This window comes from Hermetia illucens, chromosome 4, assembly GCF_905115235.1.
Source record: "Hermetia illucens chromosome 4, iHerIll2.2.curated.20191125, whole genome shotgun sequence".
Lineage (NCBI taxonomy): Eukaryota > Metazoa > Arthropoda > Insecta > Diptera > Stratiomyidae > Hermetia > Hermetia illucens.
Genome location: NC_051852.1, coordinates 28,971,824 through 28,999,705, shown reverse-complemented (window position 1 = coordinate 28,999,705; position 27,882 = coordinate 28,971,824). Strand labels below are relative to the sequence as shown.

The window sequence follows — 27,882 nt, the reverse complement described above, 5'->3', positions numbered from 1 at the left end:
CTTCGGAAATTACTAATCGAAGGCTATTATTTGATATCCCGTAAAATTTTAACAAAATCTTAAAAATTGGCCTCCAGCATCTCCGATTTTCATACACGACTCTGATCGCTATCTGGTGAAAATTACCTATCCGTGTTGCCTATCTACATAGAATGAAGGCAAAGAGATTCTAGAAAGAATCAGTCATCATCATCAACGGCGCAACAACCGGTATCCGGTGTAGGCCTGCCTTAATAAGGAACTCCAGACATCCCGGTTTTGCACCGAGGTCTACCAATTCGATATTCCTAAAAGCTGTCTGGCATCCTGACCTACGCCATCGCCATCTCAGCCAGGGTCTGCCTCGTCTTCTTTTTCTACCATAGATATTGCCCTTATAGACTTTCCGGGCTGAATCATCCTTATCCATACGGATTGAGTGACCCACCCACCGTAACCTATTGAGTCGCATTTTATCCACAACCTGACGGTCGAGGTATCGCTCATAGATTTCGTCGTTATATAAGCTAGGGAATTGTCTGTCCTCATGTAGGGGGCCAAAAGTTCTTCGCAGGATTCTTCTCCTCGAGGAGCACATGGGGACTGTCAAGGTCATTGTCTTGTACAGCAAGTGCTTTGACCCTACGGTGAGGCGTTTCGAGCGGAACAGTTTTTGTAAGCTGAAATAGGCTTTGTTGGCTGTCAACAACCGTGCGCGGATTTCATCATCGTAGCTGTTATCGGTTCTGATTTTCGATCCTAGATAGGAAAAATTACCAACGATCTCAAAGTTGTAGTCTCCTAGTTGGGTGGACTTAAAGAGGATCGTACCCCTCGCATTTACCTCAGTATCACGCATCACTTTCTCGAGGGCCAGGTTAAAGAGGACGCATAATAGGGCATCCCTTTGTCTTGAGAGTGATACTGCTGAATTTTTGCTAATTCATTGTTATCCGATTGATTATCTATTGGGATTGAATTATGTTGTTCCATAATCGAGCATATCATGCCAAAGTTCAGTTTTCGGAAAAGTCCTGTCCTTACTCTTGTTTCTACGTCTCTCATCGAAGTGTGGTGTGGATAGCTTGTGTTTCAAGTCTCGTGCGGCTCACACAATTGCGGTTTTATTCTGTGCAGACCCCGGCCTCATAAATAGTGTTTGGCACCTCTTTGTTATATGTTCTTGTAGTCAATCGTAACTAGTTCCTGAGAGCCAAAGTTGTGGAGTATTTTCTGGCATTCTCATACCAGCTTAGATCTGCTTTCCAAGAATGTCTTTGGTAAGATAGCAAGTGTAGCAGGGTTTCCAGAGCAAAAGTGTCTTTACTGTTTATGGCACCAATAATGCGGAGGCAGGTAAAGCTTTGGAGCGAGGTAGTATCTGATCGCCTTACTAGTGCTCTATAGGTATGCGCGGACTTCATCACGACTTGGTATACCTAGTATACTCTGTGTGGTTTCAATATCCATGCTTACATTGCGGTTCTTTTTGTGGGGAAAAACATTTCTGAATAACTTGCCTCATGCTATACTTGAATCCGACCATCAAAAGAGGACGGGATGCCAGTAGACTAGTCTAGTATTCTTTTATTATTGTTAGAGCTTGAACCTGCTTTGAAGTCGTGTACAAAAATTTTCTCGATTCAAATCTATTGATGGTATCAACATACCCTTAAACATAAAACGTCCCTGCCTACGGTAAAACTAGCAACGCGTTTTCTACAAGGTTACACTGTAGAAATGTTTTGACTCCCCATTGTGGGTAACCCTTTCCTAGGACCACGTACGAAGTGTAATCACACAGATGTGTTTGAACAAATGTGTCTTCCTGTAACGATTGTAGAGTCCTGCATATCGTCCCTTTTATATAATATAATACCTCCTGGTGACTGACATCATTGATCCATCAGGACTACGATAGTCACCTCATTGCTTTTTGTTGCGGTATGAATCTTCGTTGCCAACTGATGTAGCGTCGTCTCAGGAGGAGCATATCAGCTCAGTTTGTCTTGCAATCAATTTTTGAGTTTTAATAAGGAAGGATGTAGGATCTATTGGTTTATTGACTTTAACCTGGGTGTCATATTGTCATTGCTTTACTAGCTATAAAGCGCAATAGAATAATGGTTGGTCCACAGGTGGAATCTCTTGCATTGAGAGAATAGGGTAAACTTAACCTAGGCCATGAAATTCATTTAGTTCATGTCGCCTACTCTATACTCTCTTTAGTATGGAATGGAACTAGATGTTACTACTCATTCCTAATTCAGAACCTACACAGGTTCAGTGGGTAACTAGAAAGATTTCTAAAGTTAGCTTTCGTTCGTCGCTGGCTCTTTAGTTAGAGTCTTGTGGGAGTTCATTTTTTCCATCCTAGGTAAGTGTTTGGCTATGCTCTTACCACCGCCCTGTCCTTTTTGTCAATGTGTCTTCTACCGGAGATCTTTGTGTGTTGCTATTTTTGCGCGAGGTAGATTTTGCTTTATTTAGCTCATCTACATTTTACTGGATGTTGTGCATCTTCTTCCCGTGATGTCGATATCGTTAGCGTAGGACAGTAGTTGGTTGGACTTGAAGATGGATGGTGCATCTCAGCATCAAGGATTCCTCTTTTCAGGGCCAGATTCAAAAGAGTGCACGATAGGCCATCGTGTTGTCTTAGATAAGGGTCAATAGTGATTCTGCTGCTTTTATCAAGCCTCGCACATTGGTCAGGGTCAGCTTAGTCAGTCTTACCAATTTTGTCGTTCGTACCGAATTCTTTCATGGCCGTGTATAGGTTTACCCTGCCGATGATATCATAGGCGGCCTTGAAGTCCAACAATTACCTGCGATTATGTGCTTTGCGGTGGTTGACGTTGGTTGAAGTCCTTAATTTCTTCGTGGGCCGCGCATCTTGATCTATTATTTCTTATCACGTGCATGGACTCGGTTATCCAATAATCCTGCGTCTTTAAAAGAATATGTATATTTTCTCCAACTATCCCACCCAATTGACTGCTTACACTTCCCTTCAACCATTCAGAAAACTGCAGCTAAATGGCGCTCCAATTGTGAGTCATGCTGGGATAACCCGGAATGAAATTATTTCTTAATGTATGTTAGCCAACTACAAAAGATAATGATCGGCGTCTCGCGGTAATGAAGACGAAGATGTTACATTGGACCAGTGGTGTAAGACGCCATGACCAAATCCAAAATGAGGATCCGCCATTGATATGGGATTGCTCCGCTTGTGGAAAAGTGTCTTCGATGGCATGGTCATGTAATTCACGCTAACGAGAATTTACTTGCCAATATTGTTCTGAGCATCGAAATCGACGGGAAGCCAGACGAAACAAGGGTGGCTTGATACGCTGGTTGGTAATCTAAAAGCCTCGCGGCTGCATCCAGATCAGGCCTTTGACAGGACAAGATGGTGCAACCAATCAAGTCGGTTCGACCCCGCTTGTGAACAGGACAGACGACGAAGCGCTCCTTTATTTCATTGCCTATATTTAAGTTCAATCACTTTTATTCGTACCAACCTTTGTTATGTTTCTCTGTTTTTTGGGATATTGAAATTGTCACTCTTACGTCCCCGAAATTTGTTCAATTTGATGGTATTCTTTTAAATCATTACCAACAACTTCATATCCAAAGAAAGTTTGACGTTAACCACGGGGTCCGAAATCTATATCTGTTTTTCCGATATTGAGACAACTTCTCCATTCTCCCATGATGAACCAACAGATTAGTTTGACAAAGTTATTCTCTCAAGGGTTTTAAAATCCTTATTTCTTGCATTGCCGGAAAATTAATATGGCATATTTTGTTCTATAGTATGCAGGTGAGGTAGCCACTCTCCATCCATCTGTATTCCTTGAAGCGAATCTATTTTTAAATAATTTTTCAGCACATGCTTGGTATTTCTATGCAAACAAGTGTTAATATAATAAAATATTTAGATAATGTTACCCGAAACTAGTAAACATTATAGATTGATCTTTAAACATTATTGACATTTGTCAAGTTACTATTGACGATGACCAGCGGGGTTTTAGAAAGGAAATCCAGGGGTTCAAAGTAATGTGAAAAAACGGGGTTCCGAGTGATAATGATATAAATTTGGTATGAAAATTATGTCGGTCCCCATTATTTTTCCTCTTTTCTATGAACTATCTATTCCGAGCCCCGAGGAAAACTTCGTGACCAAGGGAAATCCCTGCCTTTCCACATCCCTCTTTCTGAATTCTTGCCATTTTATACATTGTAACGGAAGAATTACATAAAACTACATATTTGGGGTCTTGAGTATTTTCAAATAATAGGTCCGAACCGAAAAATTTAATAACCTGTTTTGGTGTAAGATATATGTTCCTCATATCTTAAATATCAGATTAATGTCAATATTATAATGTTAGATATATAAACATGCGGAAACGACTAAATTCCTTCTAAAAGTCTTTGACTCCTTTAGTATAAACAACAGTAGTCAAAGATGATGATAGGTTAGATCTTTACACAAGCTGCATGCATGCTTTAATAAACATATCAATCTGTCTGCACGACAATAACAGATTATAATGCATGTATAACATCGCTGCTATCAAAAGCAGACACCTCTGCTGGTTAAACTGAAACCAACAACCAGTAAACAAACATGAGTCGATCAAATGCTTGAAGAAGTAGAACACTCGTGGGACACTGTGAAAAAAATTGGATAAAGCAATCTAAATTTATTTTGAAAATAGTTATCTTTAGTAAAGAAATTTGATCACTTTGGGTAGCCTTGTGTATTTACATGTTTGATTACTACTATGTTTTGGATCTGATTAATTAGAAAACAAATAGGACGCCGGAAACTGGAAAGTTATTGATTCAGTTTTCTTATGTGTTTACCCTGGATCGAGATATGGCATTCCATACAATATAGTTATAGTGATAGTTTCATTTTATATTAAATAAGAATGGAGGGGTTTAATATTGCAAATCCTTTTTGTCCGATTGTAACTATACTCATTATTGTGGGGTTTGTAGCAAACTTCCAATTTCTATTTTCAACTGAGTTACTAAAACGGTGACAAGACTGCTTCTTGCCTGACTTTCAAAATGAACAAAACTCTATTCTTAGTTTTGTTTTCTTCAAGAACTCGCTTCGTTATGGCTTTCGAAAGATCAACGACTTCTCTTCTGTACCCTTTCAGTACCCTGGTTGAATCTTGAAGTCAAAGTTAACCTATTTGGACCAAATTTATACCTACTGACCCTATTCTTAATTAGTATTGCAAGAAATCCGTAGGTGGAGTATAGCGGATCAACCACACCTATGGGCTATCGCTATCGATTCCTGACAACATACTACAATTCCTTTCTTCCCTCTTCAACTTTCCGAGAAGTTTGGATGCTTCTTTCACCATCTTCTTGCGGCCATCCTGGGATTGTGGATTTCATTACATGGAGCTCTTTTTCAGTGTGCGGCCTACCGAAATTCTTTATTTGTCATTGTCTCAGATATGAGTTGTTGAAAACTTGGGGCACTCACTTTTCATATACTATTCCTATTTAGCAGCATAGGGTTAACATTGACATTGTGGTAGCAACATTGCCAGCAATGGGAATCTTGACTTTGTTAGTATTTACCTTCAGTAAGATTCGGTTTGCCTCCTTTTCTAAATCCAGAGCCATCTGTCCAAGGACCATGCTTCGGGAAGTCGATGTTAACAGGATATTTGAGATATTTGAGGGAAAATAACATGGTCTGTTAAACCTCTTTACATTCACAGCAATGGTAATATGAAACAAGTGCAACCCTTGCGGACTTTGCTTTTGAACTCAAATTCCTTTGAAATGTTACCTCTATGTAGCACTTGACATCTTCCAACATGTCGCTGATAGGAGGGTTTTACCAAAATGTTTCTCCTGCATAGAGCATTCCAGATACACTCTCTTTTTACGCGCAATACTTCGAAGAGTTTTAATGTGGTGTGTAGAGGAGGAGCCAAAGAGGAAACCAACCTGCTCCCTGTTGATCAAGCGTTTAAAATGTTCTTTGATTCATTCCAGGATTATTTTAGCTACTATCTTTGCGAAGGCAAGAATTACGTAAATACCCTTCCAATTTTTACACTAAAGAGAGATACTCTTTTTTCGGAATTTTGGCGGACCTTTCTTCTACTCTTTCGGGAAGATCTCTGAGGACATGAACGTGCTGGGGTTTTATTGTGAGGACCCGCCGGCTAGGCATAATTTCTCGGTCCTCTTCAGAGCCACTTCAGGTGAGTCCTATCACTGACTTGGGTTTGATCGTCTTCTCCTGAATACCTGAGGGGCTTGGGTATTTATCGTCAGTATATGCCTTGTATACATAATCCCACGGTTCTATTCGGACAGGGATCGATTGGATACCCCAATGGTATCAGTTTCTCAGGCTTAGCATTCAGACTGGTGGGTGCAAGGCCTACCTAAAGCATCTACCGTAACTAAGCAGTACGAGTCGCACAGTGAAGGAATCCCGCGGGAATTCTCCTAGAAGGTATACTTTCAGAGGGCGATCCTGCTTTACATGGTACCAGATAACCTTCAGTGAGGCGTCGTGGCAAGAGCCATTTCAAATGAGTCCCTTGCAGACTTCGGACTGATTGCCTTCCTCTGAATACATACGTATCTTTATCAATTATATTCACGGTACTCCTAATGTAGAAGTGAACTACTGCAAGCTTTCTTATGTGTGTGCTAAATCTCAGGTGTACGGAGGGGAGCAATATTGTTAACTTGATGTTATAGGCCATTCAAATCGCTTTTCTTTTCAAGTTTTGGTTTTATAAAAAAGTATCTTCATCGTTACTTTTAGATTTCCTGTATGGCATTACGGCTTCTCTGTCTGCTGACTGCTTGTTTCCATCTACAGAATAGGGTATTTTCGAGTTTTTGTCATTGTGGAAATATCTCTATTGTGACATTTATAATGATTCCTAATGGTTGGGTAGTCCAGCGGCTATCTCAAATTGACTTTTGTTCACCATGGGGCTATACCTCATATATTGAATTTGATATAGGTCATCATGCAGGCCTAAGTGTAGCTCCATGGATGGCACGTCGGTATGTATTGCATGTTTATAATGATATTTAGTTCGAGAATACCGGGACTGACTCTCTCATATGTCATAATTTAAAATATCGCGTGGCTTGCCCCTATTGCCTTTGAACTGGACCATAGGATCGATATCTACATAGCCATAGATATTTCCAATTGTTACCATCAAGCAAATTCAGTTTTGTTTCCAATGGAAGTGCAAGTTTTCAAAATCTTTAAAAATGAATTAGCTTTATGAGCGACATCTTTTGTTCGTTGCTATTTCAGTAACAGTGAGCTTAAGGTTAATATATCTACGCGATGAAAAGATGCAGGTTTGTAAAATTAAGACCTAAACTTCAGTTCTTAATTCGCTGTATTTCTCGGGCAGTCGAATTCCTACCCTAGTAAGAGGACTGAAAAGACTAGTGGATTGGTTCATAGGGGATAAATATATTCCTAGAACTGTAGGCACTCTCATCATCATCATCATCTCTCATCATCGCGGAAGATACTTTCAACAGGTCCTCGTTTGCCGCTATTTGTAACGTAGTGTGGCCGAAAATCCATTGAGGTAGGACTTCTTAAGGACTACTCATAGGGAAAGATGGGTGAGGCAGGTTCCCTATCTCTTCCCCTTATTATGGCTTCTGGTAGTGGAACCTTGCTATGGCTGGTTTAGTACACAATGGTTTTCGCCCAGGCATTTGCGGACGATCTAGCATTAATAATTATTGGCATGTTTACGCGCACACTAATATGACCGATCGCGCTTAGGGGTGTTTTCGGAAAATCAAATCATAGAATTCAGACAAAAATAGCGAGGGTTCACAATTCCAGCTTGTGCGAACAGTGAGGGGGTGTTATCGATGTTAAATAGTGACACCATATCAATCCACTTGGTTCGGAGTTGCCATTAATTGCTGCTGTAACTTAGGCGATTGAAAAAAACACTCCTAGTATGGGTGCCAGAACACTCAAACATCGCTGATGGTAAAGCAGCTGACAGACTGGGTCGCCAAAGATGGTGGGACCAGAGGCAGTATTTGGCATCCGGCCATCAGCCAAATGGAGAAAATTGAATGAGCCCATGCCTTTAGAACGGCATTTTACTATTCTTTAAGAACGGGGACTTGGGAACGTTGATGTATGTAGACAATATGAAGAAGAAACGGTCCTGCCTTTTATATGCACCTCACTCAGTTGTCTCGCCTCTTTTACCATTTTTGTGTAAAATTCCCCTCCTCCTTTCTTTACTTGTGTTACAGGGCATAACGCATCTTTGCGGGTTCTTCATTCTGGCACTTTACTTTTCAGCTAATATTAAGAAATAAGTTCCGGAAAGTACTGATTTGAAGGTCTTACTTGATCCTCCACCCTCCCTAAACTCCCAGTAACCGAATTGTAGAAAAAGAAACTGGACTCTTCAGGTATAAAAGTTTTGCATCCATTTTGTGGCAGAAATTTCCTATGCACATTTTCCAATCGTAGCTTAAAACTCAGTTGACTTTATAGCATGACGACGCCATATGCAATTTTGACTTCCCATAACTTTTTTAATACTAGTTTGTTTGGTTAGAATTGTGCCAACATTTCTACTACTATGATTCACTTACGGGCGCAAATTTATAAAATATGTCAATATGCTGTTATTAACTTTATCTAATCACTGTCAGCGGCAGTGATCTGCCTAGAACTGAGCGATTTAAATACCTCGGGTCAACGCTATCAGCCAATGGAGAGCTGCGTTATGAAATTGCTTCACGCATTAACGCAACTTGGATGAAGTGGCGTTCCACAACTGGTGTCCTTTGTGATCGACGTATCAACGAACGTCTCAAATCTAAAATTTACCGCAATGTTGTCCGTCCAGTCGCTCTCTATGGTTCTGAGTGTTGGCCGACCATAAAAGACAATGAACGGCGTCTTGCGGTAATGGAGACGAAGATGCTACGTTGGACTAGTGGCGTCACACGTTTAGATCACATTCGAAATGAGGATATCCGCGATCGTTATGGGGTTGCACCGATCGTGGAAAAGTTGCGAGAGAGGCGTCTTCGATGGTATGGTCACGCAATTCGTGCAAACGAGAATTCACTTGCAAAGATTGGCCTGAACATCGAAGTCGATGGTAAACGACCAAAAGGCTGACCTAAGCAACGGTGGCTTGATCCGCTGGATGGGGATTTGAAAGCCTCGAGATTGCACCCAGATCAGGCATTCGATAGAGCCAAATGGCGAAACTGATCACGACGAGCCGACCCCGCTTGTGAACGGGACAATGGCTGAAGAAAAAGAAGAAGAACTTTATCTAACCAGGGGCCGAGATTTTATATATGTACATCTAGTACTGTTTTAATTTTTTTTTTGGAACCGTTTTAGTTTTTTTTTTCGGAATTTTCGGTTGGATAGGTTCAGAGAACGATATCTGTATCACTTTTCGGGATACATTTTTTGAATTCTCACTCCCCTTTGTTTCAACTAATATGAATAATAAGATCAGTTTCGAAAATTGCTAATAGAGTCCTTTCATTTCACACTCCATTTCATACTCGATAAAAATATATTCTTGGAAAAAAATGTACACCCCCCTTTCGCATATATGGCTAGCCCCTTTAATTCCAACGCAGAATGATGCCACTAGTTGCATGTAAACGGACTCGCAGACCACATATTCTCACCAAATTTGGTAATGATAGATTCAGCGGTTTCCGAGTAAATTGTGTGTGACGGATAGATAGATAGAGACAAAACCTTAAAGAGATCATAGGGGCCGGCATAATTTTCAGCCCAGACCCAGCCCATCCGGTATCTGGTCCGTATGCTGATGAAGTTCCTCGTTTGAAAACTGCCTCTGATCAGAGTATACCCGATGGGACGACGCAGACAATTGTTGACGAAGGTTTGGAGCTTTCTAGTAACAATGGTGATCATTTTCATGTGCTACTCCTATGTAGCAGCATGCAAAGACTCTTATCTTTTCTGGTCACAAAGTTTGCAACGAAACGTTGTTTCAATTGGGAGTACTTCGTCGTTAGTTTTAGCGTAATATCTGCTGGGTCCGATTTCCTGGGTAAATTTCGGACAATTATTGATTTTCTTCCCGGTCCATGGTCTAGAATATGAAAGTCCATGCCGGACTAAGTATCAATAGCAATATACACTATTGTGTTGAAGTGTGAGGCAGGTCATCCCCCTTAGCCACAAACAATCAGCTGGCCTGCACCCAGTGATGTGCAATATGGGCAAGTTTATGAAAAAATAGAATTTGAAATGGTTAATTGAATTTGGACTATTAAAATTAGGGGAAACGGACCAATTGCTGGATTCTTTTTAAAAATAAGAACATTTAATTAGTTTTGAAGTATTAAGTATTCTATTTAAATTAAGGACGCAATGGGAATTGTGAAATAAAGACGGATAATTAGGAAAACTAAAGGGATAGAAGAAATGTCAGGATAAAAATACTATTACGCATTATTGAGTGAATTATTTGGTCAAACTGGCCTCGGAAAAATGCGAATGGAATATAGCTTCTATCGCTAAGCCGCGGACACTACACGCTGTTGGTGCCGTTGACCTGACTGTCGTCGGTTGCGCTGCATGTATTTAATTACATAGTGATGGCTTCACTGCTCTTAATTTCCACTCCACCATTTGAAGGGTTCCCGCTGAGATTCAAACTCTGCAAAAAACTGCTTATACTTCTTCTTGAGCTCCATGATTATTATTTTCTAGAAGCGACGGAGTTCTTGCTCCTTTTCTCTTGGATACCGAAGCCAACTCCTCTACCATGCTATCCTTTGGGACCTTTTCAGTATGCTGGATTTTTTCTCCGTTGCAGTCGCCTGACACAAATCTGGTTTTATGCAGGATGATGTAGCACTAACTAGTTCGTAGCAATTTCGGTCTTATTCCCGTTGCCGAAGTACTTCATAATAGGGTGAATCTTCACAAAGCGCTAACTATTTTCTATTGATTCCGTTTAGTATTATAAACTCTGTTTATTTCTCTCTATCTCTATCAACTAATTGACTTTATTAGTGACCTGTTCGTCTACCATTGTTTCGAAAATTCTAGGACGACACAATGTTGCAGGCTCATAGAATTAAGAGCTTAACTTTAGTTCTTAACCCACCTAAAATTACGTTAAAAAAGGAGGCATTTTAATTGCCATGCAGCTTGCTATCTTTTGTATCTTTCTTACGAAAACGTTACGTTTTTGAGTCTCTGCATATACTTGATTTTCTCAATTGATTAACTTGATATTGGCTTTGGCAAATTTGGTTTGTCAAGTTCAAGCTGCTCTATCCCAGGACATATCACAGCTGTCAACAATGATTCGTTGTTGAATTTATACACAATCATCGTAAATGTAATAAAGGGTAGAATTTTCGTAGCTGTAATCTTACCGTACTTCGAAAATAGATATTCCCTTATCATAGAACTTACATTATCTGCCACTTTTATCGCTCAATTGCGGCAGTTCTTTCATTTTCAAGATTTTTCGATCAAATAGTTCTCGAGTTTATGGCTCTTAGGCTTGTTCATTCTGTCACTCCCTTCTTCATTTAATTAATATTGAGAAATAATTTCAAGAAGTACTGATTTGGAGATTTTCGCTTGACATCCTCGTAGCCATATTCGAAAAAACGAATGCTCTTCCTTTCCGTACGTAGTATGAGCCCTAAGAATCATATTATTTACTGCGTAGTGTTCCAGAGTTTCCTTCCTCTCCTTAAATTTAGGGACGATGAATTTATTACGTAGATGAAGTGTGGCAGGCAGGCTGGGAAGCGATTATAATGAAGTTTTGTATTTTTATGTTTTATAATGAAGTTTGACATTTTGTTGAAGTGTCAATAAGAAGCATCGCCAGATATTTGTGCTTAGATAACTCAAGAGTAGATATTCTAATACAGTGTTTCCCTAATGTTTTACTTTTGGCTACAATAGTTTGTGTAAAGTCAAATCATATCCTGCTTGACTTCACGAGCACAGGTCCCAGCTACATGCAATATTCCCACTTTACAAAGCACACATTGCATTAACATTACACCATGCCTTGACTCATATATCTCACGTTTAATACCTCATTAAGTACACACATATGCTTATCACGCAGTAGTTTCAATATATTTCCTATTAATATTATAATTTTGCTCATATTTGTTTATATAAATGTTTTTTCCGATAAAATAAGTTATGACTACCATAAAATCCTATCGTGCTTTCCAGCTTAATGGATCTGTTAAGCCTGTGCCACCGCCTCGCGATCATTTGCGTATGGAGAAGGATGGACGCATGGTGAATCGAGCACCAGCCCCTCAAGTTCCAGATCGCAAATTACCATCATCAGTAACGAGTACTCCGAATCATAATCAAAATCATCAAATAGCGCAAATTGTTGAACCGACTGTTGAACAATTGGATAGTATTAAAAAGTATCAGGTAAGTGAATTTCATTATATTCAAGGATGACCATGATATACAGGGCCAGAGTCCAAAAATTTATGGTTTGTAAGGAAGCCTTTAGTTCAACATAATCTCTAATATTGTCTAGTACGTTACAAAGGTACCTTATTTGGAAATATAGCAAAAGCCTTCCGAGAAAATTCAACACATCTTGTATCTTTGTTTATTGAAATTACTCGTTTATTATTTGAATCACCATCTCCAAGAGAACGATTTGGTCTTAGTCTGTAAGGTCGTGATCTGAAATAACTCTTCCACGAAATCTCACTGAGGGTTATTTGGTACCATGGGAACTGCTGGACGATGTGCTTTTGGGTTGCGGTTGGCCACTTTGTGGGAGTATGATGATGGCTGCGGTTGTCTTAGCCTAGTGGGTTTACGGCGTATAGTTGCGATTTACCACTCCGGGGCGATACCCTTTAACTCGTCCCCACGTACTCGAGGAGGGCGATCAGACCCGAGTTTGCACGGGACTCATCTGAAGTGGCTCTGCCACGAAGCCTCACCGGAGGTTATCTGGTACTATGGGAACCGGGATGGCCCTCTGAGAGCATATGCTCCAGGAAAATTCCTGGAGGATGTGTTTTCGGCCCGGTTATTTGCGGTTGGCCATCTAGTGGGAGTTTCATGGTGGTTGTGGTTATACCTACGTCGCGGGCAGAGCTCCTCGGAGTTCAAGCGTGGAGTTGCGCTGCTCGGGTGCCGTACCCATTAGTTGCGGAAGAGGTGTTAGATAGGCCTTATCTACTGGTATGAATACTGAGCATCTACTGGTATGAATACTGAGCCTGCACTCAGTATAAACCAGTACCGTTGTGCTAGTCATGGCGGGGCTCTGATTTTGGTCCCAAAATCAATCCGTGTCCGAAGAGGACCGTGGGATTATGCCTATACGGCAGGTACTCACGTTGAACCCCCAGGACTTTCATTTACCCTTTAACTGCCACAGAAATGACAATAGAAACGAATGCTCAGCTTGCACTCAGTATAAATGGAAGGGGTCTGATTATCGTCAATCCTAGAGACCCCTTCAATACTTTGCTGCCCACCTCCGATTGCATGTGTTGATCATTAGGAGTTGTTTCTAGCCCAAAAACAGCGGAGAATACTGAAGGCGAGTCTTAAGCGCCTAAAAGTGCTAATTGGTCCTCTAGGTTTGGCGTTGTGTAGTGCTTTTAACCCTACTCATAGAAAGTGCCTGTTATGAAGCCAGGGAAGGAATCTCGAATTGAACGCTATAAATATTTTTTGATTATATAAAATGCATAGCGAGTTCTGTATTCCTAAATAGCTGAATTGGCTCAATTTTTCATTCGATGTGTGCCGGCTGTGTATCACTTTCTGGCACTATTACTCGTTCGTATTTTTCGAAGACATTTCTGGTCAGACTGCTGACTGTATTCAATACAGCAGTAATCCTTGTCATTCTGAATTTATAGCGCTATTCTGATATGCAGTCCTTACATGCCCCGACTATGAACAATTTTTTAGAGGTAAGCCACTTTAATAATTAGTTTATCGGGCTCAATAGGCATGAGGTGGGGGAAGAGACGAAGTCTCTGAGCACTCGGACCCTAGCGACCCATCGTACTCGAAAACTCACTAGGCATAATGGACAATATGTTGGTGCCATAATGGTGTTTCACTTGGGGTTTACCTTCCTTAGGCTTAAGTACCAATAATTGGATTTTCCTGTTGTAGACTGGCAATGAAACCGCTAGTAAATGTCAACATCTTCTTTTTTCTCGGGTGTATGCCTTCTAAAATCACTCCGTTCAGTAACTTAATCCCGCGCTCAATAGGCATGTTAGACGTATAATAATATTTTATTTAGGTTTTGCCTTCTGTAGGTTAAGAATCAACAGTTGAATTTTCCTATACTAGGCAACCTATGAAGCTGTTAGTAAATGCGTCCTCTTTCTTTTCGGCCCCCGGTTTCCGTACTCCTTTGGGAACTCCGTCGACTTCTAATACATGGTTATTTCTATCTTGCTAGAAAGTCTCTTTTCAATACCGATGGAACTAAAATTGGCTAGCCATTTTTGGTCCTACAAATCCATCTTTTCAGTTCTACCTAAGGGCACTATGCATAGAGTCAAATACCATCCCTGAAAGTTCTATTTCCATCTCGACAGATTTATTCAGCGTTTTATGAGCCATAATAATAGAGGCAAATACTATATCCATTTTATGCACCATCTGTACAGCAGATATGTTGCACCCTGATTACCGAACCATGGTACCAGACTCGGCATACCTTGCAATTTGCAGGCACTTCGTTTGCGATTATCCAGCTCTAACTAGACCTAGCCTAAAGGCACTAGGTAAACCATTTCTTAATAATCTCAAAGAGACTCCTGATTGCAGGGTGCTGGCTCTGCAGATTTGAACCAGTGGAATCTGCCCTCTTGTTCTTACCTCAGCAGTCATAATTTTAGGAATTTGTAGCATCAAAGTGGCACACCACAGTTCTTTGGAGAGGCCATTGATACCTACCCACCAACCAGGGTTAGTTTTTCTATGAGACTGCCCATCTAACTGTTCTTTGTCATCGAAGAACATATTTTTTTTTGCCTATTCTGCCAGCTAACTGACTGATTCTGATTCTATCGAAGTCGATCTAGTCTCTTTGTTTATCACAGGTATTTTATGTGGAAACGGTTCCCGGATTAGTTTTTGGATCGCAGAATTTCCGTTAGTGGAAGTGATGCTACCCGCTGCAGTTGGACCACATCAGAGGGGACTTACATAATAAATGTTCCGTGGATCCCGCTTATTCATTGCAGGATGGATACGTATCATATTGTTGAATTCCTATCCTAAACATATTCACAGCTAGTGAATTATAAGAATAATCGTTGGCGCAACAATCCAATTGAATCAGGGCCTTGGAGCGTGTTTAAGTACTTCATTCAAGACTGTAACGGTACATTATAGTACACTGTAGGAGGCAATGTGGTCAGCATTGCGCTCGCCCGAGATTTATTACACTGATTTTATTCAGGTACTCGTTCATAACTGAGTCGACTGTTATCCGACATCCAGTCACGATAGCAAATCCCTCTGTCTCCAGAGAAATTTGATCCGCGACCTTCCGCTACGGACAATGTGAATTATGACAAGTCAAAAAGCCCACGATACTTCTGCAAGTCTTCCTACTTTTCGACAGGATAAACTTTGCTGTATGTTTGTTTTGTTCTGACAGGAAAAGTTTGGTGTGTTTGACAGCATTAAGGCTCAGTCACCTGTCATTATGGCAAGCTTGTTCCCAGTTTTTGATAACAGCATTAGCCAATGATACTGACACTCCAATTGCTGGTTCCGGTTCGATCATGCGGGAAATTGAACCCTCTTTTGTTAAACCATCTGACATTTTATTTCTCTCTGCCCCACAATGACCGAGTACCTAGGGTAGTTCCACTGTACCGAATCTAGAAACAAAATTCAACTGTTTTCCACTTTCCTGAAAGATTTTTGAAGTAATGATAGGACTACAATTCAGCATGACTATCATCACAGATTGCGATGCGCCTGCCCTTCAATTGCTCGTAATTCACTCAGGTTGCTGCCCGTAGCATCGCATACACTTCAGTCTGAAAACAGTTAAATATTGTCCTAAGGGGAAAGCCCACTTCTCGATTTTATTCGGGAGGTTGACTCCTGCAACATAACTATATTCTGTTTTTAAGCAGACGCCAATGTATTCTGGCACGTATTCTTCTGGTTCTTCCCAGTTTTCTCTTCGTTTCAAGATAACTTCATATCTTCTACCAAACAGATGTATGAGGTTCCGAGAATCAGAAAGCATTGCGAAAACTGGATTCCGCCCTAAGGCTAAGTTCCCGTATCTAGGCAAAGATTCGCCTACACAGCTCATAAGCCGTGAGAGCTCGTTTCATCTTTGCTTCTACATGTTTATTCCACAGAAACTTTTGTCTAGAATAACTCCCGGATATTTTACTTTTTGGAGTGTTGAAGGGTTGTACCTTTCGTCTCTGAAATACCATTCAGTTTCCTCCTTTTTATAAACAATACCATTGTGGTTTTATATGGATTTATTGGAAGTCTATGCCTCAGGCATCAACTGTCAATTAAATCAACTGCGCGTTGTGCATTTTTACAAAAAGTCCTTGGCCAATAGCTTCAGTGTGCATTGACAGATTTCGCAGTTCGCATAGCAACGAGTAGAGCATACCTCCTTGGGGACAGCCTTTCATCACTTTGATTGTTAGGTAGCGATCAACCCCCACTTCAGTACACAGCATATTCTGAGTTAGGTAACATAGATCCACTTAATTAAAGTTTAATCAATGCCATGCTCTTTGGCGGCATCACAGAGCTTTTAAAATGGCGCCCAGTCAACCCCCAATCGCATACTTGACTTTCAGAATAAAACCAAAGAGTGAAGAGCAGATTCACAGCACTTTCCACGCTGGCAAATATGTTGGTTTCTTTTAGGCGAGGCCTTCTCATAAATGTGACGTTCAACAGTCTCTCCAGGCATTTCAGTGAAAAAAATGTTAAGCTGATTTGTCTGATCTTTCCCAGGCTGAAGGCTACCTTTACCTTTTGCCAGGATGTAGGTACATACCCTAGAGCAAGACATCCTCGAAAATATTTCTTACCCTCTGTAAGTAACGCTGGATAATTACCATCTATGCCAGGTGTTCTGAAGTTTTTAAAGGGCTATATTGCAGTTCTTACCTTTAAGTTGGTGAAAACCGCTAGCGCAGTGTCCAAACTCCACTTACAATACCTTCGTGTTGAAAGTTTTACAGAAACCGCCAATTCTCTCCCTCCCACTTCTGTACTTCCACCTTCCGGGAGAGATCCTGTATAAACTCAGCTCTGGAGTTTGTGAAAGTTCCCATTCAGTTTTCTAAGAGAGTGCAACTTGGGCGACTCAAGATGAGTCGCCCAAGTTTAAAGACTTTGCATAGCCTGGAAGTCTCTCATTTTCCCTCCAGTTCTTTATAGAATGCTCTCAAGGAGTCTCTGTTTTTTTTGTTTTGTTTAGCATGCTGGGGTGGCTGGCATTCTACGGTTGCGGTCATCAGACCAGCTGAAGTGCTAAATTCAAACAGCTTGTCGCCTCTAGAATTCCATTTGCTACTGCCCCAACAAATATGCTCGCATCACAACCTATCAAAAGTTCTAAGCAATTTGATCCTGCATATACTACCAGATTCCTTCGTCGTCGGAGGACACAAAGAATCATAGGGTTAGTAAGTAGAGGCAACTATGACGTTTCTTCTCTTCCCAATAACCTGGTATGGCAAGTTGACTGCAACTAGGTCTTGGAAAAAGAATTGTCTCAGCGTAATAATTTTGATCTCAGGACGTGAGCTTTCGGTATCAAGGATTTCGCATCAAAGAAGAAGCTAGTCCTCTTTAGTGATTGAATACCACAGATTTTATTAGAAGGAAACCATGGCTCTTGCACCAGAACTAAATTAGGACGGTCCTGCAACGTTGCCAGCCTTGTTGCTAGCAGATAGAAAGAGGCTTTGGCTGGCTGCAGCTTAATTTGACTTACCTTGATGTTTGCAGACACAAGTGTAGTTTTATTGCGGAAAACGCCACTAATTGAAAAGCCAGTGTGGATCTCACCGAGGTTACCAGCTTGTCCTCACACTCCACCGAAAGTTCTGCTTTCTTGCGTCCGATTTGATTGGGTATCGCCCTCCCAGGTTCATGGTCTCCGGGCTGCATGAATTTGTTTCCACATACCGAAATTAGACAAGTTGTGTCCACATCACCAGCTTCTCTTTCTTCCGGTTTGCCTGTTAGAGGCGGAAGAGAAGGTTCTGACAGACCAACCCGTAGCCCCCCTCCCCTTTGCAGTTTCTTTCTGCAGAACCTTCCTCTTCCGTTCTCTGGAAGTTTTAGGCAACTTTCATTAAGGAAGTTCCTTTACTATCTTTTCTGGCTAACGGTGCCGACATTGAATGTAGGTTTTCCCCTAATGTCGAGAGCCTGTCTTCCAGAGATTTCTCTGTGGGAGAACATGAATCTGGTGAGGCTTCCAAAATCCGTGCCTCGGTTGCGCCCTGATTTTTTAAAGTCACAGGTGGATTCGAAGTCTGTAACTCTTTATCACTTGGAGATAGTTTTTGGACACTCTTAGTGGTATCTGAGCAGAGAGAATGGCCCTTACTTTTAGATTTGTTTTTTGAGTTGTTCAGGAAGTGTATAAGTGTGCGGAAATCGACTTGTGAAGATACTGATCTCCAATAAATTAGAAATTTTCACATTCCGTATCACCCCATTCAGCACATTTTTGGAAATGTGATAATTCTGTCGAACCACTGATATCGTTATCGGTTTCACGTGTTCAGTGGTGATATGAATCCATCGGCCTTTCGCACCCACTATTCCGACCCCTAATACTTTAATCCGATCTGAAATTCATTTGGCTGCAATTACATAATACCCAGAGCCTGATATTATTTAATTTGTCTCCATTCATCGAATCTATAGTTGGTTGTTAAACGGTTTCAGATTAGCCTTGGTCTTAATTTAATCAAATTATACATTTTCTGCCAGACTTTGATGGACATTCCCCCCATAAACAATAAATCTGACGCAAAAATGATCAATCGCCAATCAAATTAGTTTCAATAACAGTGGGGTCGACTAGAAAGGCTCATAATGAAAAAGCTTAGATGATAGTGTTTATAAATACTGGTACCATGATTGACAAGTGTTAATTATTATTTGCGGATTGTGCATAACTTGATTGCAGATATTAGATTAGATCCAATAGGCCAGAAGCTAATCATGAATAACCCTCAGTGGAAAATCATGAATCTATAATAATACGATAAGAGAAATTGGATATCATGTGATGGTTATTGGAATAATATGTAGATTGGACGTAGAAGGTCTCCCTGCTTGGGTTCTTCTGACTGTGACTATGCAGGTAGATTGTGAATCAGGTCAATATCTTCTCTTTACTTTGTTCAATCGATGTGCAGTTGAATAATGCCAAGAATGCATTCGCTGCTCAGAGAAACTGCACAGACTTGAAGGGCTTCTCTAGCTTATATTGCAGAGCGCTTAGCCACTTTGTGCTAATTCTTTATTATTGGAATAATATGCGGTCAATATTGTGACGACTAGAGGCAAATTAAAAGGAAACAAAGACGGTGCTTGGTGAACCACAAAAGGGACAGTGTCATCGACACGAATGGGTTAGGTTGATATCATTGAGGGAAGAAGAGGTGCATGGCGAGCAGCTATTTAGTCAGAAAGACTGACGACTAATTATAATTCAAGGCTTTGTACGTATATGGAAGCCCCTTCGCTACTCAACAAAGTCTTCACTCCTCTAAACTATTAAAATGGACCCAAAATTCTTTCGCACCATTAATTACAAATGCTTATCTACTGAAACCTATTCCGAACACATTAACTCCATTATCCCAATCTAATATCTTCAAAGAAATCCTCACCAATGGACCTATTCCCATCGTACACGAGGACGTTCCACTTGGGTCCATCTACAGCTCCAATCGGATCCCATCATCATCTTTTAAACCTAATAAAATATTCTCTTGACCAATGGACCATAAAAGGCTTCAGCGAAAAAAAATATGATGAAGATTCTCATTATAGTGCGGTTAATAGGTCGTTTGGAGTTTACGGGCGTTTACTTATAGGTCATCTGACCACAAACCAACCAGTTCGGCTACTCACTCTTGCCTGACCATCCTCCGCAATCAACGGCTTTTTTGTCGGTCAATGTATGGAGAAAATGTTGACAAAAATTTCCTATATACTCTCATGTGATACCTGTAACGTGTTTGGACCACATATCTATATAGGCGTGTATGCCGGAGTATGAAGTCTGCTATGATGCGGTTTTCATCCGATATAGTATCAATTTTCACATAACACATCTTGTACGTTTTATGTATGCAAATAAGGGGACCTACACGTTTTTAAAACTTGCATAGTCCACTGATTTCCCAGATTTAATTAAAACCTATGCACACACGTTCGGCCTTTAAAAGCTGACCCGGTGACGTCGAAGTCATCACGTCATGTCGCCGTCGAGTGGTCATGATAATGGATAATGGAACTAATAAGTGGTTTTTCAGGGTGAGATGGGGCTACATAGATGGCATTTGGTAAGAGAAGCTGATAATAAAAAATGCCTGAAAAAGCACTTGGGTTAGAAGTGATAACGCACGACACATGTGAAGCAGCTACTTGATTGCATTGTGCATGCGGTACGTTCAGGTACAGCGAGTTTTCAGGTGAGAATGAATAGGAGCGGGGAAATAGGAGGTGTATGGTGGCCTACGTTTAAAAAAGAATTCCACTTCGAGACTTATTTGTCCAAATTACGTTATGTTTACTTGGCCGGGCTGACGTACTGCAAACATTGCTAGTGCGGTCGCCAAAATAATATTCTAAGCACTTTAGATGATCATGGTTGTGTGGAATGAACAGAAGCTAATGGAAAGTCGTTGAAAGTTCGGGACACTACCATTTCAAATTAATTGTCCAGGAGTGGAATGGATTTAGGGAGGAATTTCGAAGCAAAAAAAGAATGAGTTGGTGGGTTCCTGATAAAACTTGAAGGTATGCTACACCGAGTCAAAAAATAAAAACACGTTGAATAGAAAGATCCCGATCACTACTTTCACCGCATACTTTCCGAAGCAAATATTAGTTTTGACATTGGTAGCAAAGGGGAGCGGTGCGACCCGCGGTGAAAGTAGTGATCGGGACCTTTCATTTGATACCCCTCATGGCTATATTCGGTGAAAAACAATAATACACTCCTCTTTTCGTTGTGTGGGGACGACCTCCGCTCAACTTAGAACTTACTCACTTCCTGTAAGAGAACTAGGCATTAGGAGTAATCGTTTCTGAGAAAATGGCCATGACACACAAACATACAGCTCGACAGGCAAATAGACAGACGGATGGACAGATAGATAGATAGATAATAATTCTAGACACTATGGGGAAGATGCTGATGCGGATTATTTATAATAGATTACTCCCGGTCGTCGAGAACCCAGGGGGCCTTTCATATAGGCAGTATGGGTTCCGTAAAGCCAGATCAACCATTGATACTATCAACATGGTTACTGGCTTGGCCCAAAAGGCAATTCACGGAAGGGGTTGTACCAGCAAATATTGTGTGGTGGTGACCCTGGATGTGAGGAATGCATTCAACTCGGCCAATTGGAACCTTATACGAAAGTCTCTTGCGACGATTGGTGTTCCCACCGACCTCGCCGCTATTATCGATAGCAGCTTGCATGAGCGAATACTCTGGTATGATACCGACGATGGACCCACGTCGTACGTTGACTCCGTAGGTGGGGGTTCTCTACTGCGCCCAATACTGTAGAACATCATGTATAATGATGTACTTAACCTTCCAGTTCCGGAGGAGGCCACAGTGGTGGGTTACGCCGATGATATAGCACTGGTTGTGGTCGCAAAGCATCTCAAGGATGCTAAGTTGTACTCAAGCGAAGCAATCAGTGTTGTCAAGGCTTGGGTGGAGAGTGTTGGACTGGCACTAGCGAAGGAAAAGACGGAGCGGTCCTTATCACTAAGCGCCGCAAAATAAATTACGCCTGCATTAGAATCGGGAATGGTATCATCACTTCCAAGTCGGCCATCAAATACTTGGGAGTGATGATAGATGGAAAACTCAATTTTAAGCAGCACATAGAGCATACTTGCGAAAAAGTATCTATCACTAGTATGGCTCTGGCAAGGAGGATCCGAACGTAGGAAGACCGCGGCATCATGCTGTATGCAATTCCAGTTTGGGGAAACGCGCTGCAGGTTTTAGGCAATGCATATAAACTGAGTATGGTGCATAGAAAAACAGCCTTAAGGGTGTGTTCTCCCTTCAAGACCATCACAGACGATGTTGCATTCGTTATCTCGGGAATGATGCCGATTGACATCTTGGCAATCGAAATTATGAACATTTATAACACCAGGTCCATTTCTCCTTACCGCAGGTGAAAAAACCGAAAGGGAAAGATCCATAAGCAGATGGCAACAGCGATAGGACCAGTCAGAAAAGGGTCATTGGACTTACAGGTTGAACTGTTCCATCGGGGAGTGGCTGGAGAGAACGCATGGGGAGATCAATTATAATGTTACCTAGTTTCTCACCGGCCATGGAGGATACCGTCAATACCTGTACAGGTTTAAATTGGAGACCTCACCTAATTTTCTAAACTGCGAGGGGGTTCCAGAGGATCTAGCTCATGTATTCTTCCAATGTCCTAGCTTCGTGGAAGAAAGGAGGAACCTAGAGGAAACTCTAGGTAAAGAGCTATCACTGGAAAATTTTGTCCGGAGAATGGCAGCTTGCCTGGAAGAGTGGGATGCGATCAATTCTATGATCGCAGTAATCCAGCAGAAACTGCGAAAAGCAGAAGAAGTGAGGAAGGCGCGGTTACGAACCCTACGGGAAGACGGAAGCTAAGTTAAGTAAGCTAATTAAGCTAACTCCGCTCCATGATATAATACCTAAAGGTAGTTTTACGGGATATGGGGGAGTTGCAGGTGCTTTTAGTGGGTAAAAGTCCCACACTCTGGCGTGCCCAGGCCAGAGTCTTTTTTAGATTTCCACCAACTTAAAAAAAAGATAGATAATAAGATTTCGTTTTCAACAAAACCTTAAAAACAACAGACGACAACTTTTCGTGTGAACAACTAAGGTTACACCGCTTTTGACCCCTTATTTTCCAACGCTTTCGCCAACAGTAACGCTGTTTTCAGTAAATGTTTATCGAGACTCCTCATGTATATATTATGCGCGGAAAATGTGTCATATATAGTGAACGAGTTCAATGAAACATGTAGTCGCATTCAGTGGCATTCGAAGGAAGGTCTTGTCCAGAGGAGAATATTTCCTAACTTTTCGGCAAGCCTGGTCGTATTACATCTCCTTGCATGGGCTCAATCTCTTTAGTGAGAGATTTTTGCGAATAGAATTATTGATATAGATTGGGCTCGTCTGAAGAATTCCTAAAAAAATTCATACGCATAGCTATGCTTCTTCAATTTGACTACTGGTACTGGTAACTGTCCAGGGAAAAATATTCTTTGCAAGAATTCTGGTCTGCTTTGTGCTATGTCTGTGCGGACCGGGAACGCCTGCTGCTGAATCTGACACCTGCAGTGCTTGACATACTAGCTGCTGGATGTTATGAATAGAGCTTAAATGGTGACAAACGGACTAAACAGGTGGGAAGACTTGTCGATATAGACACACGGGGAGATAGACGGCCAAAGAGATTCACCTATCAAGAGACGGACAGGAAGGACTCCATGAGAATGGGCTTCACGCCACGCCAACGAAAGGGTATCGTACAGTCAAAGATTTCTTCTAGTTTCAAAGGGCGATTTACATACATACATACAGTGCAAAAGGAAGTGGTTGTTAAAGGGTATCGAGTCCGACTGGTTTTCTATTGGTCCAATGTAAATAATCATAAGTATCTGTATATGTCAACATTTTGTCAGGAGGGTCAAATCTTCCTCGATTTAGCACAGGTACCATAGTGAAGCTATGCCAATTGAAGTCGGTAACTAACAGATAGTGCGAATAGATTCCGCTCTTACGACTACAATCGATCGCGCTTTGTGACAGACAGCTAAGATCACCACCTCTTCTGGGAAACTAGCCGATGGGACCATCCTTCCGTTTTATTTGATTGTGAGCGAATCGTCCAGGCTATTCAGTTCGTCCCTGTACCGGCTCATCAGTCTGCAAGATTTCACTACTTGCTTTAAATCCCGAAGTAGGTTTCAATTTGTTTTGTATCAACGGTGATTCATAGTCTTTTAAATCTTGTTAAGATTTATAGATTGGGCAATACATAAAAGAGTTATTTAAGGCGACTATTGTCAATAAAAGCGAAAGAATCCAAATAACTAAAAAAGTTGCAGCTCTGTCGAAATACAGTCAAGATGCGTTTGTAACTCTTCTTCCTATCCAGTTCAGGTTTTCTCAGTTGCTATGTTGCAAATCATGTGTGTTAGGTCTGGTGTGGTAGTGTGATCGACATCGCGCTAAAAATTGCTAGCGCTTGGATAACGGAATCGAGCCGAAAGTTTCGCAAACCTAGACACGTCGAATGAGATAAAATTTAGATTGCCTCCTCATCTAATGCTCTCCCCTAATAGAACTAACTCACAGCCTCTTGATTCTCTGAACTCTCATAAACTACCTAATACGAGATCTTCCTTCAAATTGTTTATTTAAAGATTCCAGCCGAACTTTACGTGTCTGAGGTGAAAATTATGCAGCCCCCTGTTTTCCCTTTTTAAGGTTTTGTGTAAAACAAAACCTTATTAAAATCGATTCAATGTCTGTCTGTCTGTCACACGCATTTTTCTCCAAAATGGCTAAACCCATTCGAACGAAATTTGGTGGATAGGTGGGAGCTATGAAATCCCACGCATACAGCGAGTGGCCATACATGCAAAGGGGGATTCAAAAATTTTTTTCACCAAATATAGTTGTGTAGGGTGTCAAATGAAAGGTCTTGATCGGTACTTTCCGAAATTGACATTAGTTTTGGCATAAATTGCAAAGTGCGTGAGTAAGCAATCAAAATGTACGCACTTGAAGTGAGACAGGACTCATTTTTGGAAACTACCCAACCTAAAAATCCGAAAAAAATCAGGGTGGTGCGCCTATATAAAATCTAGGTCTCAAAATATGTCCCATCCCGATATCTGCTCAAATAAACTTACTAATAGTATATTACTACTTTTTAGAAATTTACTGAAAAACCCCCCTTAAATTCATCCTAGGACTTCCGAATTTTGTGTATCATAGGGGACAATGTTTCGTATATACGTGCCAAATTTCGTGGAAATCTGACAATTAACGTCAAAGTTATACCAGTTCAAACTTAGCAATTTCGCGCGAATTTACTGCTTCCAAAGCCATGCAAATCAGATGCTGACGTCATAATTACCCGGAATAATTGACATTCGCCTGAAATATTGAAGTCGCATTTAAATCGCTCAATTCTGTCAATGGCCGTAACCTGCCCAGAGCTGAGCGATTTCAATATCTCGGGTCAATGCTATAAACCAATGGAGAACTACGTCATGCTCCTCATATAGGGAAACACAAAACCTTTTATACCTGAAGCGTCAAGCTTCCGGTTTCCCGACTTGTTTGTTGTCATTTTTATTCCGGATTCACCAGAAAACTCCGGGCCCAGGGGTATCCTCTCTTCAGATCCCCTCTTGTTAGGCCTGGTATGCTATAAAGTCACATTATAGAACAAAACGTGGCACATTCACTCATCCCTCTGTCCTTTCAAAAAGACGGGGATATATACAAACCACGATGGAATTTATATATCTTCGTTCTTCTGCTGTTGCAAATTACCCGAACGTGAAAAATGGCGGCCAGGCATAGTATATATATCCCCGCTTGTGTTCTACTGCATTAACCTTTTGTTCCAGACAAAGTATTATAGAAAAGACCCTAAGAGTCTACCAGTGGAAGGGGGAATATGGGATTCCACGCTTCATGTTTGAGAAGTCGAAAATAATGAAGCATTTGGGACGGCCACAGAGGTCCAGCACCCCGCCGCAATCCTACACGTCAAACTTAATACTCACTTCGATCGTCACTCCAGAAAAACACAGAAGGAAAGCTGTTCTGTATCCGATAATTCCTCCTTGCTTGGGGTTAAAAGACTGTAAGGCCTGGTTGAGGTCAAGCATAGGGGATCATTGTAAAGGTCCTTATCCAACCTAATACTCAGACAATCGGCCTCTTCCTACTAATAAGGAAGAAATAATCAATAACCGCGTGCCAAAGTGGATGAGGATAATTGCAATTGATAGATATGCATGGGAAAATAGTTGCCAACAGTTTGGGAAGCAAAATCTTCAAACCTTGAGGCACAAACGTCGCTAACCTGGACATTTGTTGGAGGCTATCCCTACAAGACTTAAAATCTTAACTCAGAACACCAACAAATGTAAGTGAAAGACCGCTTTCAGAGCATGAACAGCAGAACCTTGACTGGTTCTGGGAAGGAAACAGGCACAAACCATACGATGGATACCAAACATATACATATAGATGACAGTAAAGTTGTACTATGAAAGAATAGACATAGAACTCTAATATACAAGGGATGCGCGAGGTGGTATACTTGCTTTAAATCGCTAGCGAAGTTGAAGTCCAATGTGCATGGAGTACAGTTAGGAAGCATGCTCATAAACTACCGCTGCCTGTGAATCTAACAACGGAGTTTGGAGCCAGAATAGATCATTTGCCAGAGTTATCCTCGAGTAAAATTTAACTATCCAACAGTTCCACGGTGAGCGCCATTTGAAAGGAACTTGAAGATGGATTGCGAGATGCCCAAAATGAGCGTCTAAGGTTACTCAAACTTGGGGTCACAACAGAGGTCAAGGTAGCACTATCAACATTAGTGGAGAAATATGTATTGAATTGCCTTTTCGCCGCAACCAGATATGGAAATGTTCGGCTTTAAGGCGGCTCGATTCGGTCCGTAATTTTATTCTTTGCTTCCCTTTCGTCCGAGACAAATCTTTTCATTGTGAAATTTGCCATGTTTTTGGTTATGATGGCCACCTTGGTGTTAGTATCAAATGCATCAGGCATCATATTTGTAAATGGTGTGAAAAGAACGAAATATCAAAGAAGCCGGGTTGCCTTTCCAAGCTTACGGCTCCTTTGTTAAATCTGCGCCTGCATGGCTACGATTCACCGCTTTTTTAGTATGATTGTATAGCTCCTCCTTTGTGGTTCACAATAGTTAATTTCAATGACAGCTTTGTCCACCCTTGATTATTATAACAGCCGTCCCACCTATGGCTAGAATTTTCGTCTATTTGTCACCGACTTCTGATACAGATTCACAAAACCTTACGTCGATTATCTAAGGCAAATATTCTCGAAGAGATAGCAGAAGTACCCTCGCTGGAGGTTTTATTGCAGCAACCGTTCTTACGATCTTTTCTGTAACCTGTAATATCCTTCAGTTACCTCTCTCTGTCTGTCCACCACATCTGATTTTTCCGAAAATAATCAGGCCTACTGCATTAATTTGCCAATATTTGACATATTATCCTATTGTGTATCAAGGGTCGTAGGAAGGAAAATGGGGGCCCGTTGTAGAAATCATACGAGTTTCGCTAGAAATCATTTAATCAACTTCATTTTGTTAAAGATTTGATTCTCCGGCCGCTCCGGAGAGCTCTGGACCCGAGCGGATTTCTCCTACCCACCCTCTGTGGACTGGTCAGTGTGTATCAGTTAGTACCTTCCTGCTAGGTTGATTTTTGACATTAGTTGAAACTGAGAAAAATGGGTCTCAAGATGT

The 27,882-nt window shown here is 41.1% G+C and overlaps 1 protein-coding gene across 2 annotated transcripts in view; it reads left to right on the top strand.

Annotated features, from left to right (window-relative positions):
• The window catches only part of LOC119653564, a 277,399-nt gene that overhangs the window by 194,047 nt on the left and 55,470 nt on the right, over positions 1 to 27,882 (top strand). For both annotated transcript variants that reach the window (XM_038058277.1, XM_038058278.1), the window contains one exon: positions 12,272 to 12,484. In XM_038058277.1, coding sequence (XP_037914205.1) covers positions 12,272 to 12,484 — 213 coding nt within the window. The remainder of the gene's footprint in view (positions 1 to 12,271; positions 12,485 to 27,882) is intronic.